This window comes from Dunckerocampus dactyliophorus, chromosome 5 (genome assembly GCF_027744805.1).
Source record: "Dunckerocampus dactyliophorus isolate RoL2022-P2 chromosome 5, RoL_Ddac_1.1, whole genome shotgun sequence".
In the NCBI taxonomy this organism is placed as follows: Eukaryota; Metazoa; Chordata; class Actinopteri; order Syngnathiformes; family Syngnathidae; genus Dunckerocampus; species Dunckerocampus dactyliophorus.
In genome coordinates this window covers 6,433,949-6,453,316 of record NC_072823.1, presented here as the reverse complement: position 1 = coordinate 6,453,316, position 19,368 = coordinate 6,433,949, and the positions used below count along the sequence as shown (strand labels likewise).

Genomic DNA, 19,368 nt, shown 5'->3' with positions numbered 1-19,368 from the left:
AACCCCCACAACAGCAGAAAAGGAAAAAAAACGGCTGTAATTTTCTGAGAATAAAGTCAAACCTTATGAGAAAAAAAGTTGCAATTTTACAAGAAGAAACTTAACAAAAATAATGTCTTTTCAGTATCACAGAGTAGAAATATTAAACAAAAAATATGTTATGTTTTTTAAGTCATAATATTATGAGAAACAAACAAGACAAAATAAAGCTGTCGTTTTTGTTAAATTAGGTTGGGGAAAAAGTTATAATATGATGGTAATAAAGTCAAAATATTAAACAAATAATATTTACAAGAAGAAAGTTTAAATAGTTGGAAAATTTAAAACAACAGTAGAAAAGGGGGAAAAAATAAATTAACGCGAATAAAGTCAAAATAGTAAGGAAAAAAAGTCGTGTACTAAAGAGAAAACAAGTTGCACGTCATTAAATAAAATACTACTAAGTTCTTTTTAAGTCATAACGTTATGAGAAACAAACAAAACAAAATCAAGTTGTAATTTTTGGAGCATTAGTTTGGGAAAAATGATAATAAGGGAATAAGGCAAAATATTATGGTAATAAAGGCATAATTATTACAACAAGAACATGTGCAAAGATTACGTAAGAAGAAAGTAAGTAAGCAAGAAGAAAATATTTGGAAAATTACAAAAATAAAGAGCAAAAATGGGGAAAAAAGGAGCAAAGAGTGAAGTTGATAGTAATAATTCTAATAATAATTTCTTTTGGAGATTAATAAAGTATTTATACATGTGTTGCTTTACAAAATATCAAAGTAGCAGAGTTGCATCTTTTCATTTTTCACGATGTGAACCTTGCTGGAAAATGCTTGGACACCCCTGACCTAAAATCTTTTTTGTTGTTTTGTATTCCAATGTGTAAGAGCTGTGAATATAAATGTATATATCCAGTATATAGACCCCATGGCTGCACCACATTTAGCATTCAGCGTTTCCATTCATAGTCTTTTTAAAGAAATAGCATAACACATGCAAATATGCTCATGCGTTACACCAAAGTAGACACTGTGTTGTCTTTTCTAGGTGCCACCAGGGATATTGGCTCAGCTCTGACTAGAATGTGCATGCGACATCGCAGCATTGAGGCTAAATTACGCCACTTTACCAAGTAAGTGTCATCTGTGGGCTGTTTTTTCTTGAGCTTCTCTCACCTTGAGTGCGATTAGTGGCCTAAGGTTCCGTTCCATTTCATCTGACCTTCCTCTCTGCCCTGAGTGGTTTTCTGCCAGACAGATAAAGCAATTTACAACGCGTCCTTCAATTTCTGACCGTCTCCTGATTCCTGTAGTGCTCTAATGGAAGGCCTGGTCGTGCCACTCCAGGACAGAATAGAAGAATGGAAGAAGACGGCGAATCAGCTGGACAAGGATCATGCCAAAGGTGAATGACACACAAACACATTTGAAGATCTACAGTATTCCCTCGTTCAGCGCAGTTCATTGGTTCCAGACCCCACCGTGATAAGTGAATTTCCATGACGCACGATTCCTTATTTATAAATACAATATTTTCACAGTTAGAGCATAGAAAACCTTCTACAGTTTTTAACATTATTAGAGCCCTCTAGACATGAAATAACACCCCTATGGTCACCTTTCAACTCGTATTACCCAATATAGTAGACATAATAAGAATGAATAAGCCATGTAAGACATAAATAAGACTCATGTGTGTCACTATAAATGTGTTCCCTAATAGAGCTGTGTGGCTGGCAAACAGGAAGTGATGTCGGGGGTTTAGAGTTGAATCCTATCTTGGCGTGGGTTACTGCAGCAACACTACCCCGTGTTTTTATTAGGGATTATTGTGCCTGCAATAAAAGCCTGTTGTTCCGTTTGTGTGTCTCATTGAACATTACGGTAACATTACTGACACCTAGTGACCAGTGTGGACCACATGTCATTCACAGCATCTTTGAATGCGTCTTCTGACTGCCTTATAGCCTTGTAGTATTTTAGTTTATTTTGCTTAATTGAGGCCAAAAATACATGAGAATTGTTTAAATGTGCATCTTTTTTGACTAATAGTTGGTATTCAACCAACAAACAGCATTATGTATTACTAAATATATTTCTGAAAACTGTGATAGAGTGACGGTGCGATATTTGAACTGTGAAGTGGCGAGAGACTGGATTTGACTAGCTGATTTAGTATATAAGTATAAGTATATTTGACAGTCTTTGTGTCTGACTCTCAACAGAATATAAGCGGTCTCGGCAGGAAATTAAACGTAAGTCGCTGGATACCATCAAACTTCAGAAAAAGGCCAGAAAAGGTGAGTCAGCTTTGATGACTGAGCTTGTCTGAGTTCTCTTGTAAGTGAAATGGGTTGAAATGACGCCATCTTGAGTTAGAGTTAGGAATTACAGCAACAGCAAGCAGATTAAGAAAAACAAAAAAACTTGCACAGTCATTTTGTCAGCTGCTACTTTATTAAAAACAAACTCCTTTATTCTAAAATCAGACTTGTATTCTTACCTCTTTGGCACAACTTTGTCAAACATACAATCTGTCCTGATTTGACACTGCTAACATTGCTTGTTCTTCTCTCTCCCTGCCTGATCCCTGCCCTCTTTGATTTCTTTCTGGCTATGCCCCCCGCCCCGACTTTAGAGTTGCTCGGTATGTCTGCTCAGCTTAGCTTGTGGGAAATGCATGTGGTAGTTCTTGAAAGCATCACGACCATTATCACACTGCCAGTCTTAAGTTGCAGGTTATTCACAAATGATTCACCTCAGTGTGTAGAATTGACAAAGTGAGTAGGTTTTCTCCGGGTGCCACATTCCAAAAACAAGCATGTTAGGTTAATAGGCGACTCTAAATTGTCCATAGGTATGAACGTGAGTGTGAAAGGTTTGTCTATATGTGCCCTGCAGTTGGCTGGATTAAGCGACATAGAAAAAGAAAGAAATGAATATACACTCAAAGGGTACTCACATACCAAGTAGTTTTAGGATGGTGACAGTCTGACCCCTGGAACAGATCATTTCACTTTTCCAAATGTGGGAAAAGGTCGATCAGCGTGCCACAATTTGTGTTTTTGTATGCCTTTTTCTGTCCCAACCTAGGCAGAACTCAGTGGTCACAACATTAGGTACACCAGCCCCATTGAAATGCGTCTAATTTAACATGACACAAAGTGATTAGTGCATCACAAACACCACGATATAATAATGTACTGTATGTACACAGTAACCCTCGTTTATTGCGGTTAATTGGTTCCAGACCCGGCTGTGATAGGTGAAGTTCCTCACAGTGCTATCCCTTATGTATAAATCAAATGTTTTTGTAGTTAGAGCATAGAAAACATGTTTACGATCTTCTAAATATGTTTTTTAAACATTATTAGAACCCTCTAGACATGAAACATGGCTGTAGTCACCTTTACACTCATAATACACAGTGACACCTAGTGACCGGTGTAGAATACTACATACTCACGGCATCTTTGAATGCCTTGTATTACTATTTTAGTTTATTTAGCCATTTTTATGCATGGCAATGCTTAATTTGGGCAAAAAATACATTAAATGTGCTTAAATTTGCATACCTTTTGCCTAATAACAGGCCATATTCAACCACGAAACAGCATGATTCATTCATTCATATATTTTTGAAAAACCGTGATCGAGAGAAGCCCTGAAATTCAAACCACAAAGTGACGAGGGACGACTGTCTACTCTACATAGTGTATATGTATATGAACAGTGAAGTCAATCAAGTTAGGCAAGACGAAAACATTAGCGTATGCTGCTGCTTTTGAGTCTATCAACAACAATTTAATTGTACTCTGTGCAGGACAGGCACCCATTGCCACTTTGCTCTTCGAATTTCGCAACCTCACTCTATCACAGTTTTTCAAAAATATATTCATCAATAAATCATCGCTGTTTCATGGTTGACTATGGCCTGTTATTAGTCAAACAATATGCACATTTAAGCACATTTTGGCTTAAATTAAGGCATTCAGAAGATGCGTTTAAAAGACACGTCATGTACAGTATGTAGTACTCTATGCTGGTCACTAGGTGTCAGTAATGTTGCATTGATGAGACAATAGCCACCGCAGGAAGTACAGTCTGCTAACATTTGTGCGGTTTTATTATCTCTTACATGTTACAAGTATTATGTGTGTGCGGCCCACAGCTGTTTTTTGTTATAAAATAAAATTGAACAGGAAAAACAAAACAACAGCAGCAAGAATGGAAAAATCAGGAATGATTTTACAAGAATAAAGGCGTATACGAATGAGAAAGCAGTTGCAATTTTACAAGAAGACCCCCATAGTATTATGAAGAAAAGTAATTCCATTTTAGTAGCACAGTTTAAATATTAAAGATTTTTTTTTTGTAGTTTTTGTAGGTTTTTTTGTAGTAGTTGTAATATTATTAGAAACAAACAAAACAAAACAAAGTAATTTTATAATTTTTGTAATTTTTGGATAATTTGGTTTGGGGAAAAGTTATAATATTATTATAATATTATGGGCATAAAGTCATAAAATCATAATATTACGAGAAGTTAATGTACAAAGGTTATTTTAGAAGAAAGTTGGAATATTTGGAAGAGCAAAAATGGGGAAATGAGAGCAAAGAGGATTTTTTGTCTTGAAATATATATAACTTTTCAGCATATCTACATGTGTTGCTTGATGAAATGTTAACGTGGTCTTTCATTTTTCACTATGTGGCCCTCGCTAGAATAAGTTTGGACACCTCTGGTCTACTATTTTGGGTGATAGGAGTGTAAAGGTGGCTATAGGGGTGTTATTTCATCTCTAGAGGGCTCTAATAATGTAAAAAACATATTTAGAAGGTCATAAACAGGGTTTCTATGCTCTAACTATGAAAATATTGTATTTATTAATCAGGAATCCTACTTGCGTAAATTCACTCCTCACGATCGTGTCTGTAACCAATTAACCGCGATAAAGGAGGGGTTACTGTGTATTTATTTATGCATGCATGGAACTGGCAGTGTATGTATGTACAAATTCAAACACAACCAGACCGGCATCTCACTGGTCGTCATCACATCCTTTTTTCATTCCTCGCTGCTTTTGTTCATCTCTCCTAGTGTCACAATAAAATGTAGTTTTGATTAACTTTTTTTTCCCCCCTAAATTGAATCCATTCGAGGGTCTCCAAGTCATCACCAGTTGCTCTGCATCAAGACATTATCTCTGACATGCTTCATTGTCCTCCCATTTCCATGTACATGAACCCCTCAAATAAACGAGCACTTTGTCATTGTGTTTTCTAATCATCTTTCATTTTTGACTCCCCCCTTTTTTGCTACACTGTTTACACTCTTATCTCCACTCCCCATAATTTCTTATCTCATTTTGCTCCTCCTGCTCCTCCCGACTCAAACTCCTTCATTCCACCTCTTCTTCCCGCTTCTGTGTCTCTGCGCACACGGCCATGCCTATAACAGGGCGGGGTAACCTGCGCCCACAGCTGGACAGCGCCATGCAGGATGTCAGCGACCTGTACCTGCTCATGGAAGAGACGGAGAAGCAGGCCGTGCGCCGAGCCCTGCTAGAAGAGAGAGGGCGCTATTGTGCATTCATTAATCTGCTGCAGCCTGTTGTGGTGAGAAACCTTGATCCTATGTGTGCATTTAGTAGAAGTGCTTTGCATTTTATATTATATTAAAAAAATGGTTTTGTTTGGAATAATAGTGTTATTATGTCTGTTTTTATTTTGCAGAATGTTGAGATTGCCATGCTGGGAGAGACAACACACTTACAGGCCATTGTTGATGACCTCACGGTGCTAACCGAGGACCCGCACAAACTCCCTCCAGCCAGTGAACAGGTAGAAATTACATTGTGAAAATATCCCCGTCCATCCTGCAACCCCTGGCCAGGGATGCGTACCCCAACTCAGTATCGTAATGGCACCACTGCCGACGTAAAACAAACAAACAAGTATCTATTGGTGCCTCATTTGGGTGCTAAATTTGAGTGAAGACAGCCAAGATGGCACCTCGGTGTTTAGCTCTCTTGTACTTTTGGTGTTTCTGTTTATTTGTTCAGTTTTTTGTGACCCCTCGCTGCTCAGATACTCCAGAGAGGAACTTGTAAACATTGGGCAGTCCCCTGCTGGAGCTTTTTTTTTGGTTTTCAATGATCCGGAAAGTTTTGTGGAGATTCTAGTTGGAGGCGGAGCAGCTCTCTATGGGAGACGCAGACGGCGTAAGCATGCAGGAGCGCTCCTCAAACTGAGACGGCGGGGTTTAGGCACGGCGCACCCGTCACTATGTTTGCTGAATGTCCGCTCCCTGGCAAACAAGATGGATGAACTGCTGCTTCTCCTTCACTCAAAGATCAATGCAGACTTTTGCAGATCCGCTGCTCTGTGTTTCACTGAAACCTGGCTTAACCTGCCTTTTTTTTTACTTCCCACCCTCTTCAAATTCCACCCACAGACTTCCAAAATATAGACAGAACATAAAGTGTCCCACCAGGGACACTAACATATTAGACGACAAAAAGACGCTTAAAAGACGCTTATCATCTGTCCGCCGTGCAGCTTTAGGTCTGATCGCTGTCTGCTCCATCTCGTCCCGACCTACAAGCAGAAATTAAAAACGTCGAAGCCTTTGGTGAGGACAGTGATGAAATGGACAGATGAATCAAAGCTGGAGTTACAGGCCTGCTTTGACTGCACTGATTGGGGTGTTTTTGAAGCTGCAGCCTCAGGCTTACAGTAGGTGAACTCCTCAGTTCAACAACAACAACAAACCCTGGTCCACACCCGAACTCTGGCAGTCGCATCAGGCCAAGGAGGATGCCTACATAAGTGGCCCCTGCACAACCTGTTGCTCCATTGTTTCATCGAAGGTGGAAAACATCTCAGATGGGATCTCCTTGTCTTGGAAGCCATCAGGACCGTCAATGTTGCATTTTTTCCTCATCAGAGAATAAAACGTTCTTCCGCCTTTCAATGTCCCATGTTTGGTGCTCTCGTGCGAATTCCAAACAGGCAGTTTTGTGCCATTGAAGGACACGAGGCCTTTGAGAACGTAAACATTTAGGCTTTTAAATGCTGTGGTCTTAAAACATTTGATTAGCTGATCAAGCCTATTTCACTTTAATGCTTGTTTGCAATGAATTGTTTACTTTACAAACGTTTTGTTTCAGTTCCATTTCTTCTTTTTGTATTTTGAAGCTCTACTTAGAACCTCCTTAAGATCCATCAGTGCAAAATGTCAATTCTTGCAAACTCGTCTTAAAATTTGCATCTGTTGGAGTATATATAAACAGTACCCATCCGTACCGCTGACATATTTAGTCTGTACCAAAACGATCCTCCAACACCCCATGCTGTCCATCCATCCTTTTTCTAGACCACTTGTCTTGTGCCACAGTGTTATCACAATGTTGTTGTGCGTTGCCACAGGTGATCCGGGACCTAAAAGGCTCAGATTTTGCCTGGTCGTATCAGACACCTCCCTCCTCCCCCAGCAGCATCAGCTCTAGAAAGAGCAGCATGTGCAGGTACTAAATGCACGTTATTCATCTGCTTTTTGCTACTTTCTCTTTACCTACCCAGTGTTTCCCAACCTTTACTGAGCCAAGGCACGTATTTTACATCAGAAAAATCTCATGGCACACCACCAAGCGCGCTCAGACTTATTTTGTTGCATGAATGGCAACAAGTGGATACACAACTTAATTGTTCTGCGTGTCACTATGTGTTGCTGACATCGGCAGATGAACAAAGATACATTAGTTGTAGTCCAGACACTATTTTTAGGCCAATTGGATTATTTCCCATGGCACACCTGATTATTTCGCATGTGTTTAACAGAGATTGGGAATCCCCTAACCTAACTCATTATCGCAACAAAAAAAAATGTCGCAATGTTGCACCTGATTCGCACCGGCTAACCATTAAAAAGTGTAAAATCAACATTTAGCATCACGCATTATCACCCTGTTGTTGTATTACTCTGCTATTTTCTGTTATTTAATTAGCACTACTGCCTATTTATAGTGGTCCCTTGGACATTAGTGAATGCAGGTGAAGCTTTTAAACAACAATAGAGTATGATATGAAATGATATAATACACCTGCCGACCTACCCATTGCATCTCTGTGCTATGAAAGTTGTTACCTAAAAGCGCACAAAGTTGGCTTCACCTTGACAGCGCTGCATTTTTCAGTTATCTACGGTGTCTGTAAAAGTTTTACAACCATAACGCAATATTTTCTGTGCCACAATTCAATAAAATATAAATATACGAGGGTTTCCACTTTACAAGGACGACAATAGAAGTGTCCCAGTGGTTAGTGGAGGAAATTTCATTTAAGATCCACTGTCCAGCCATCTATTATCGCTCTAATATAGTTTCAAATCATTGACGCTGTATTGCATGGGTGTCCAAACCTTTTCCATAGTGAAAAATGAAAGGATGCAGGGGCCACTTGTTTTGTAAAGCAACACTGCTAAGATATTAGAAGTTATATATATTTTAAGGAAGAAACTGCATCTCAGCTTTGTGATATAGGTGGAAAAAGTGTATGATTTGTATCATCTTCACTATTTGCTCTCCCTATTTTTGCTGTGTTTTTCAATGTTTCAAGTATTTCACATTTCTTCTCAAATAATCTTTGTACATTTTCTTCTTGTAATATTATGACTTTATTCCCATAATATTTTGAATTTATTCTGGTAAAATTACAGCTATTTTTTTTCCATTTCTGCTATTTTTGTTTTTTAACATTTTGTAATTATATTTTGACTACATTCCCATATTATTATAAGTTTTTCCTAAGCTAATTTTCCAAAAATTACAACTTTATTTTGTTTTGTTTGTTTCTCACAATATTACCACTTTAACAATAAATAGGATCGTTCTTCAATATTTCAACTCTATGCTACTAAAATGACATCATCTTTCTTTGGAATATTACGAGTTTATTATCGTAGAATTGCAACTTTTTTCTCATTGGAATAAATCTTTTTTCTCTGAATATTTTGACTTTATTCTCGTTACATTACAGTTATTTTTCCAATTTATTTTTGGTAATTGTAACTTTATTCCCATAATATTTTGAATTTATTCTAGTAAAATTACAGTTATTTTTTCCATTTCTGTTATTGTTGTTTTTTTAATTTTCCAACTATTTCAAGTTTCTTCTTGTAAATTTTCTTCTCGTAATTCTGACTTTATTCCCATAACATGTTTACATTATTCCCGTAACATTATAACTTTTTCCGTAACCTGATTTTCCAAAAATGACAACTTATTTGTTGTTTTGTTTGTTTCTCATAACTTTACGACCTTAAAAAAAATAATGTCTTTCTTTATTATTTCAGCTTCAAGCTACTAAATAATATTACGGCGGTATTCTTGTAAAAGTATACTTTTTGTTTGTTACATGACAACTTTTATCTTATCATATTTTGTCTTCAGTCTTGTAAAATTACTGTAAATTTTTCTAAAAATAGAATTTATGGAATGTTCCGCGAGCATCCAACATCTACGGGCCGCACTTTGGATGAACGGACAACAGTTCTAGAAGTTTTCTTCAGTTAGTATTTTCTGCACACGTACATGTTTTTTCCCCCATGTATTGTATTTTCAATGTGAGATGGATTAAAAACATACGCTGCAAATATGACATGGCACTTGATCACGACGTGGCAGCAAGAGGCTGAAAAGAAACACTTTTCTGTTGCCTAATTTGTTCCGGTGTTGGCCTGTCGACAGTCTTCTCCAGATGCCCTCTGCAGGAGCGCATCGACTCAGCAGCGTCTCCTCTCACGACTCAGGATTTGTCTCCCAGGACGCCAACACCCACTCCAAACCACCGTCCCCCATGCCCTCGGACATCACCAGCCAGGTATCCGTCTCAGCCACCGTGCTTGAGTCTGGTCTTAACAAGAGCCTGCACCTATTTAACAGCACACCCATGTTTTTATGCACAACTCCTGTTTAATTGGGGGCCTTGTCAATCTCAGATGAAGGAGTCGTGTTTGCATTTCAAACAAACACGAGCTCTGCAACAGAATCCAGCCTACTGGTTGTGCTTGATAATATTATTTATATCCCAGCAGACCGCTAAAGTTATTCATGCTCTCGCCGGTACGAGCAGATTGTAGCAAGCTGGCATAACAACTAATGCAAGGTTCTTTTCCGAATTAATGATTTTACGGCTCGTGTATGTTAGCCTGTGGTCCGTGTGTGCTCTCAGAGAGGCAAAAACCATCCATCCTTCTGAAACTCATCAACAGTCCTCACCAGTCGCCTTCTTTTGCTCTCATGTCCTCCACCTTTGTCTCTCTCGCTCAATTTTCGCCTCTCCCCGACTGTTTCTGTTCCATCTTCCTTTCCCCAGAAATCAACAAGCTCAGCCTCCTCTGAGGCGTCAGAAACCTGCCAGTCTGTCAGCGAGTGCAACTCCCCCACGGCGGTTAGTAGTGCATGCGAGTCGCCAATCAACCAGTCTCTGTGATAACCCAGCCACACACAAATAGTGCACTCATTGTTAGCTTGAGCTTAAAAAGGCCCACGGGCCTCGACAGCCTCAGTGGAATTGGACTATTTGTGGGTTTTGAGCACTCTAACTCAGACTTGTGTGTCGTTCTGCAGTTTGGCTCATGCTCATCCTTCGGCACCTTCCGCCCTGCTTTCTCTCACACTGGCGCCATCAGGCCTCTGTCTGTCATACTTCCTGTGTCCCCTGCATTTAACCACTCCCCTGGATCCAACACCCCCTCTCCCACATCAAAGGTTCCTAGCTGGAAGGTTTGTTTTCCTTTGCAGTTTGACTTTTGGGTTCTCTCATTTACAACTTTGTTGCTTCTTTGCGTCTGGTGTCCACATTAACCTTGCAGTCACCTTTCTGTTGCTCATCAAGCTCAGTTTCCCGATCTTTTTTCTCATAAAGATGTGGTAAACTGAGGTGGCGCTGTCGTTTAACAACATTGGCTCAGTCTACCTCGACATCTAACCAGTACATGAGCCAAATCAGCAGCTTTAACGGAAGACGGTGGGATGCTGCATCCTTGTGGGTATCTAATTGTTGGATGTGCTGCCACAGGAGTGGGCCAAAACAAACCAGTGTGAGCCGTCATTGGCCAGCACTTTGCAGCGCAGGAGGGAGTCGCTGGATAAGATGAGAGAGCCGGAAGCGCCACCCAGTCCAAAGGGCTATGGGATGCAGGCAGACGACACACACAGAGCAAGAGTTGGCCCGGGAGTCATTGCAGCAAAGGTACACAATCCTGTGGAAGACAAGCAAGAGCGCAGAGCACAATCGATACAGTCGATATTTGTCACATACTGAAGATGTAAAGCAGGGCCAGCGAGGGCCACATAGGGAAAAATGAAAGGATGCAAGGGCCACTTTGATATTTTGTAAAGCAACACATGTAGATATGCTAAGAAGTTATATATATTTTTAAAAAACTGCATCTCAGTTTTGTGATATAGGTGGATATTATTATTACTTTCAACTTCGCTCTTTGCTCTCTTTATTCCCATTTTTGTTGTGTGTGTTTTTTTTCAAATATTTCAGCTTTCTTCTTAAATAATATTTGAAAATTTTCTTCTCATCACATTATGACTCTATTCCCATAGTATTTGGACTTCATTCCCGTAACATTATAACCTTTCCCTAACCTGATTTTCCCAAAATTACAATTATATTTTGCTTTGTTGGTTTCTCATAATATTATGACTTAAAAAAACATTTTTTCTTTATTATTTCAACGCTGTGCAACTAAAATTGCAATTTTTATTAACATAAACTAAAATTTTTGACTTTATTCTCATAAAACAACAGCAATTTTTTCATTCCTGCTGCTGTTTCAACGTTCTTCTTGTAAATATTCCTCTTGTAATTATTAAGACTATTCACATATTTGGACTTTGTTCTCATAATATTTTACTGCAACCTAATTTTCCAAAAATGACAACTTTTATTGTTTGTTTGTTCCTCATAATAACCCGGCATCATAAAAATATGCTTATTTTATGGTTAACACATGCAAACTGTACAAATGAGGTTGCACACAGGTTTTTGCATGTAACATTTCTGTTCAAATGTGGCCAATTTTCATGTGCTGGGTGCGTTTGTGCAGCACGGGGAGGCTCTGTCACCAGCAGCCAGTACTCTCGCCATGGTTTTGACCAGAGGCTTAAGTATGGAGCAGCAGAAAAGCAGCAGAGATTCACTCCAGTATTCCAGTGGCTACAGCACCCAGACCAACACCCCCTCCTGCTCTGAGGACACCATCCCCTCCCAAGGTGAAACAACCCTCAGGGTCACAATGTAATTCAAGTGCAAAACTAATATAAATATATTCATGAGTTCCTGTCTTCTCTAGGCTCTGATTATGAGTGCTACTCTCTTAACGGCGATGCAGACACGGAAGCACAGACAGAGTTTGACAAGTCTTCCACCATCCCGCGCCACAGCAACATTGCCCAAAGCTACCGCCGCATGATCCAAACAAAGAGGCCTGCCAGCACAGCAGGCCTCCCTGCGGGTAAGACCTTGCAGGGTGCCACCAACGGCGCCGGGGGAGCGATTTCTTCCGGAACGGCCACAATTCGGCGGACGCCGTCCTCCAAAACTGGGGTGAGACGCACACCTTCCACATCGGGGCCCATTCCCATCCGGCCCCCCATTGTACCAGTAAAAACCCCAACGGTGCCCGACTCTCCGGGGTACGCCAGCCCATCCCAGCATCGTGCGGGTAGCGAAGAGTCTCTCTACCCGGATGATCCGTTCACGAGTGAATACATGAAGGTGTCTCCTCAGCAGAGGAGCCTCCCTGACACAGCTTGGGCCTGTGCAGACAGGACTGCTTACGCCCAACAGGCCCCCGGCGTGGCCGCCCACAGTGCCGAGGAAGACCCCCTGCTGGCCGCCAACCGCCACAGCCTGGTGGAGAAGATCGGAGAGCTGGCAGCCAGCGCCCATGCCCTCGGTGAGGGTCAGTTCCCCTTTCCCAGCTCATCATCAGGGAATTCTCCTCAGTGTACGCCGCGTCAGGAGCCGTCGTCAGAGCCCCTGGAGGGGCTGGACATGCTGGTCACCATACGGCGGGGCGTGAAGCTCCGCAAGACGGTGACTGATGACAGGTCGGCTCCCAGGATCCTGCGGTAGCTGAGGAAGTAGGCTGCGTTGCCCTTATGTACAAATCAATACGACAGCACTCGTGTAATACATCAACTAAAGCTGAATGAAGATCATTTGACAGAACAATGAGTGACTTTCATCATTTCATGTGTGTGTTACATAACCCATTCTTTTGGTATGATTTGTTGTTTTTGTCTGTGAGCCTTGTGGCTGTTGAGCTCTGCTTCCGATCTCATCCCCACCCCCATTTTGCATTTTGTTCCTGCAGCTCCAGTGATCACAAATCCTCACTGATTCATGGAAAGCTCTGCGTCTCTTCCCTCTCGCTCTTACGATTCATATAATATTCTTTTCTACCAACAAGCCATCCCACAGTCAAAGTGCTGCGCGAGCCCCTCCGTTTGTAGCATTTCTCATCTTTAGTGCACAAGTACCATTATTACTGTTTTGTTTCATAAACTGAGCAGCAGCTGGGTGATTCCCGTATAATAGGAGCAATATGGCAGTGTTTTTATCGCTGTACTGTACTGTACTGTCAATATAGCCCGCAATTAAACAAGCTTTTTCATGTTAGTGGTGTGATTGTCTTTGGCAGAAAATGCAAAATCCATGACATTCAATAGAGAATTTCCACTCTTAGACATTTTGTTACATTGTAAAAATATTATGATGAAGTTCCAGCTATAGATTTTGCAGTGATTTTTATTAGTCCGGTGTTCTATGTGATTTTTACGCCCGAGGTAAAAGTACCAGAATAGTCGCTGTGATTGTCTGCTGGTCTGACGGCTTCCTTCAAGGGGTGTCCAGACGCTTTCTACCGAGGGCCACATGCTGGAAAAAAAAAACAAAGGATACGAGGGGCCACTTATTATTACACAACAGGGGTGTCCAAACTTTTTCCAGTGAGGGCCACATAGTGAAAAATGAAAGGATGCATCTGATATTCCGTAAAGCAACTCCTGTAGATATGTGAAGAGGTTAGATAGACTTGTAATATAAGTATTATTATTAGTATCAATTTTGCTCTGTGATCTCTTTTTTCCCCATTTTTGCTGTGTTTTTCAAAATTGTTCACTCAAGTCACTAAAGTATTATTTTTAACTCATAAAATGACAAGTTTATTCTCGTAAGATTGCAACTTTTTTTCTCGTTAGAACTTTTTCTCTTAATATTTTGACTTTGTTCTTTTAAAATTAGTTATTTTTTCCATTTCTGCATTGTTGTATTTTTTTTTATTTTTCAACAATGTATTTATTTATTGGTGTTATTATTATTATTATTATTATTATTATTATTATTATATAACTTTCTTCCTGTAAATTGTCTTCTTAGAATTATAAATAATGACTTTATTCTTATGATATTTTGACTTTATTCTCATAACATTATTACTTTGCAAAAAAAATTGCAACTTTATTTGTTGTTTTGTTTGTTTTTCATATTATTACTTACAAAAAAATAACGGCTTTCTTTAATACTTCAATTTCGTCCTCTAAAATGTCGTTATTTTCCCTCCAAATATTACGACGTTATTGCCGTAAAATTACAACTTTTTCTTAAGGTTTATATTTTTATATATATATATATATGTATATATATTAATATAATATATTAATGCAATATAATACACATATATATACATATAGTTTATCTTTTTAGAATATTTTTAGAATGTCCAATAAAAAAACAGCCGCCCCAGGCTGCATTTTGGACACCTTTTAATTATGTAAAAAAGCTTTAAAATGACATATATATTTCTAGATATGTATTATTATTCTATTTATTTATTATGATCCTGTCCATATGTTTTTTTTTTAAATAAAGCTGTGTGTTGTTATTAGTTATTCGTAACAACATTTCAGCATTTTCTCATGACTATTTTTCCATATTTGCTGTTTTTTTTGGTTTAATCTTATTATTACAAGTTGGTGTCTGAATACCTCTACTTTAGATATTACCTTAACCTGCACGTGCATCCGTTTGCTGTGGTGTAATATACTGTTTATAGGGTGTACTCGAAGCGTCCTGGAATTACAAATCCCCCTTTTATGAGCAGCAGTCCTCATACTAGACAGATGAGGGCGGCAGAGAACCTTCTCCAGTTGGCAAAAAAAAACAAGTGACGAAGGATTGCTTTTGACGAGGCTGCTTCATTGCTCCAGGGAACCACATTTGGCAGGTGTGAGAGACAGATAATGCAAAAATATGAAATAAGGACGGGGGAAGAGATGTATTCCTTCCTGGACTGACACCTGTGTTGTCACTACAAAACTGCTGGAGTGTGGCAGGATGCAAACATGATCAGATGTTCACCAAGAAACACCGCATGCACAAAGCTGTTCAAGCAAACTGTCAGGGGTAAATCTTCTCAACAAAACACAGACTAACCTATAAAAAGAAGAAATGACACAGATTTGTCATGGCTTGTGGTTTTAAACCCCTAACAACATGCGTACACACACTGGTGAACGGAGGCGGGACTACGTTGGTTCAGCTGGCGCCCAAACACACGTTGCATTTGAATCCGAGCAACACCAGCTCATCCCTGGTCACTCCCAGTAAAGAAACTGTATAGATAAAGGAGAAAGAGCTCGTTTGAACAACTGATACATCAAAGCCAATGGGAGGTGGCGATGGCTTTGATCTCGTGTGTGATTTACAGTACATACAGTAGGGGAAGCTGTGGGGCACGGGTGTCCAAAATGCAGCCTGTGGGCCATTTGCGGCCACCCTCTGTTTTTTTTATTGGCCCTTTGCACATTCTAAAGAAACAAAACAGAATAAATGTGCAGTAATTTTACAAGAATAACGTCAAAATGTTAAGAGAAAAAAGTTGTAATCTAAAGAGAAAAAGTTGTTAATTTACAAGAAGAACTTCTTAATACTTTGAGGAAAAATAATGTCATTTTATTAGACTAAAGTCGAAAAATTCAATAAAGACATTAATTTTTAAGAAAAAAAAGTATATTATGAGAAAAAAAAACAATAAATAAAGTTGTAATTTTGGGAAAATTTGGTTGAGGAAAAAGTTATAATGTTGCAATAATAACATTAAATATTATAAATATATTTTAAAAATATATAAAAATAATATAAATAATATAATATAATATAAAATATAAATATAATACAATATTATGGGACTAAAGTCCTAATTACGAGAAGAAAATTGACAAGAAAGTTGAAATAGTTGAGAATAAACAGCAGAAATGGGAAAAATAGCTGTCATTTTATGATAATAAATTTGAAATATTAAGAGAAAAAAAGTCAAGAATAACACTGTATTTACCTAATATTGTGAGGTAAAGTAATGCCATTTTAGCAGCTTAAATTTGAAATATTAAAGAAAAAATATGTTGGTTGTGTGGCATTCAATCTCAGCTTTGTAATGTAAGTATTATTAGTAGTATCAATTTTGCTCTGTGCTCTCTTTTTTCCCCATTTTTGCTGTGTTTTTCAATTTTTCACAATTTTTTAACTCATAAAATAACAAGTTTAATCTCGTAAGATTGCAACTTTTTTTCTCGTTAGAAATTTTTCTCTTAATATTTTGACTTTGTTCTTTTAAAATTAATTATTTTTTTCCATTTCTGCATTTCTGCATTGTTGTATTTTTTTAAATTTGTCAACATTGTAGCAAAGTTGTAACATTATAGTAAACAAAACAAACTACAGTCGTAATTTTTGGAAAATAAGGTTGCGGGAGAAAGTGCAAATTTTAAGGGAATAAAGTCCAAATATGATGGGAATAAAGTCATCATTATGAGAAGAATTTACAAGAAGAAAGTTGAATAAAAAAAACCCAAACCAACAACAACAGAAATGGAAAAAAACTGCTGGAATTTTACTTGTAAAATCATATTAGTCACACATTAAAGTCACAAAGTCACATTAAATATTATATTATTATTATTATTATTATATGTTTAAATATTACTCTAAATATTATGAAAAACAAATGAAACAAAATAAAGTTGTAAATTTGGGAAAATTAAGTTGGGGAAAAAGTCAAAATTATGTCAGAAAAATAAATATATAAAATATATAAAATATATATATATATATATATATATATATATATATATATATAAATTAAGAACATATACAGTACAAGAACAAAGTTGTAGTAGTTTTCAAACAAGTAGAAATGCAAAAGAACAGCTGTACTTTTATGAGCATAAAGTCAAAATATTAAGAGAGAAAAAAGTCAAGATTAACATTATATTCTGAGGTAAGGTAATGTCATTTTAGCAGCATAGATTTGAAACATTCAAGAAAAAATATTTTTGATTTTTTTAAAGTTGTAACATTATAAGAAACAAAAAAAACAACAAATAGAGTTGGAATTTTTGGAAAATTGGGTTGGGGAAAAAGTGATAATTTCATGGGAATAAAGTGAAAATATTATGGCAATAAAGTCATAAGTACAAGAAAAAATTTTACAAGAAAAAGTTGAAATAGTTAAAAAAAAAACCAACAATAAAAAAGGAAAAAAAACGGCTGTAATTTTACAGGAATAAAGTCAAAATATTAAGAGAAAAAAGTCATTATAGTCATACATTAAGTAATATATTAAAGTCACAAAGTCATATAATAAATAATAATAATAATAAATATTGTATTATTATTAGGCTATATTTAAATATTATTTTACATATTATGAAGAATGAACAAAATAAAATAAAGTTGTAAGATTTGGTTAATTACATTGGAGAAAAAAGTCATAATTATGAGAAAAACATTTACAGGAAGAAAGTTGTAGTAGTTGTAAAATGTAAAAAAAAAACAAACAGCAAAAATGTGGAAAAAACAGCTGTCATTTAAAATATTAAGAGAAAAAAGTCGCATTCAAACAAAAAAAAAACGTGCAATTTTACAAGAATAAACTCGTAATATCATGAAGAAAAATAGTGTCATTTTAGGAGCATAGAGTTGAAATATTCAACAAATCCTGTTGGTATATTTACCAGACATGTTCCCAATGCGTCTCTTAGAATTCTGTCCGCCTCATAATGAGCACATATATTGAATTTCTGCTTGTAATACCCTTGAAACTGGTGAGCAGGACTACAAAGCAACAAAAGCTTTGACTCATAAAACTAACATTAACGGAACTAACATTTATTTGCTACCACTTATCTTGTTTGGGGTCACACTTGAGCTGGAGCCTATCCCAGACAAATGTGGGCAAAAGGCCGGGTTACACCCTGGACTGCTCACCACAACAATTTGCGCATTGTATTCAATAAGGAGCCAAGAAGTTCCTATCAAAATAACTTTGCATTCATTCGAAAAGTTACTTTTATTTCCCTTTCAAGCCTTTTATTTGGAGTGTTCATGCAAACAAAACACAGCTTCTATTTGTCGTGCCTTATGAAATAAGCAAAAATATATGCACAATAATGAGGGGATTTTGTTGAGACTTGGGGTTTTTTTTGTCTGCAGCAGCTGACATTTGGAGAACATTTTGCTCCACTCCACTGGATGATTATTTTTGTGAGTAAATCTGAAACCTGGTTTGCACACACGTTGCTCCATAATTCATATCGCTACTGTTTTCGTCTCCGGCAGCGCTTAAATACTACGGTGGGTGGTAGTCGCCTTGGGGGGATGGCAGATCAAATCTAATTAGCCGTACCTAATACATGGGAGAGATGTCTTTATATTTAACTGCTTTTTGCCTTGAGGATCTGATGGGGGAAGATGTCTTGAGGGACTCATATCCACAGGAAACTACAATGAGCATTACAATGTTGTTGCTCCTGTCAGCGTTTTGATGCTCCTTGCAGGGGGAACGTGGGGTGGAGTTTTCCAAATATTGACTGTTGTCTGTCTGAACAAGAAAAACACAGGTGGATATTTCCTGCTATCAGTTCGACTATCCTACCATGGGTCACTAAACCAATCTCTCATCCTTTCCGAGGTGATTTACAACTTTGTGGAGAAAATATCCCAAATCCCGCTAACAGCGCTGTCCACCGTTTATAGTTTATTACGTCACTGTGTTGTGCAAACGTTACATCACAGGACCCTCTCAAATCCCATCTAACCTAAGAGCAGTGAAGCATGTGCTGTGTTGTTGTTGTTGTTTTTTTAAATCTACAAGACTCCAACCTTGGCCTTGAAATGTTTGCCTCGGTTTGAATGAAGGGAATGGATTTGGTCAATTATTCATTAAGTTAGCATGAAGCTTTCTTATGTTTATAGGCTGCTCTCAGCAGTATATTCTCTTTACGCCCTGCAGCTC

General features: G+C 37.9%; 1 protein-coding gene across 3 annotated transcripts in view; it reads left to right on the top strand.

Annotated features, from left to right (window-relative positions):
• mtss1la (MTSS I-BAR domain containing 2a) overlaps positions 1-13,987 on the top strand; it is a 41,400-nt gene extending 27,413 nt beyond the window's left edge. Inside the window, exons 4-15 of one of the 3 annotated variants that reach the window (XM_054775763.1) lie at positions 1,042-1,126; positions 1,307-1,398; positions 2,219-2,293; positions 5,455-5,612; positions 5,730-5,837; positions 7,425-7,522; positions 9,743-9,875; positions 10,371-10,445; positions 10,625-10,780; positions 11,076-11,249; positions 12,118-12,283; positions 12,364-13,987. In XM_054775763.1, the coding sequence (XP_054631738.1) occupies positions 1,042-1,126; positions 1,307-1,398; positions 2,219-2,293; positions 5,455-5,612; positions 5,730-5,837; positions 7,425-7,522; positions 9,743-9,875; positions 10,371-10,445; positions 10,625-10,780; positions 11,076-11,249; positions 12,118-12,283; positions 12,364-13,148 (2,105 nt within the window). In that variant the 3' untranslated portion in view covers positions 13,149-13,987. The remainder of the gene's footprint in view (positions 1-1,041; positions 1,127-1,306; positions 1,399-2,218; positions 2,294-5,454; positions 5,613-5,729; positions 5,838-7,424; positions 7,523-9,742; positions 9,876-10,370; positions 10,446-10,624; positions 10,781-11,075; positions 11,250-12,117; positions 12,284-12,363) is intronic. The other 2 variants (XM_054775764.1, XM_054775765.1) reach the window with 2 other exon arrangements.
• Positions 13,988-19,368: the final 5,381 nt, after the last annotated feature.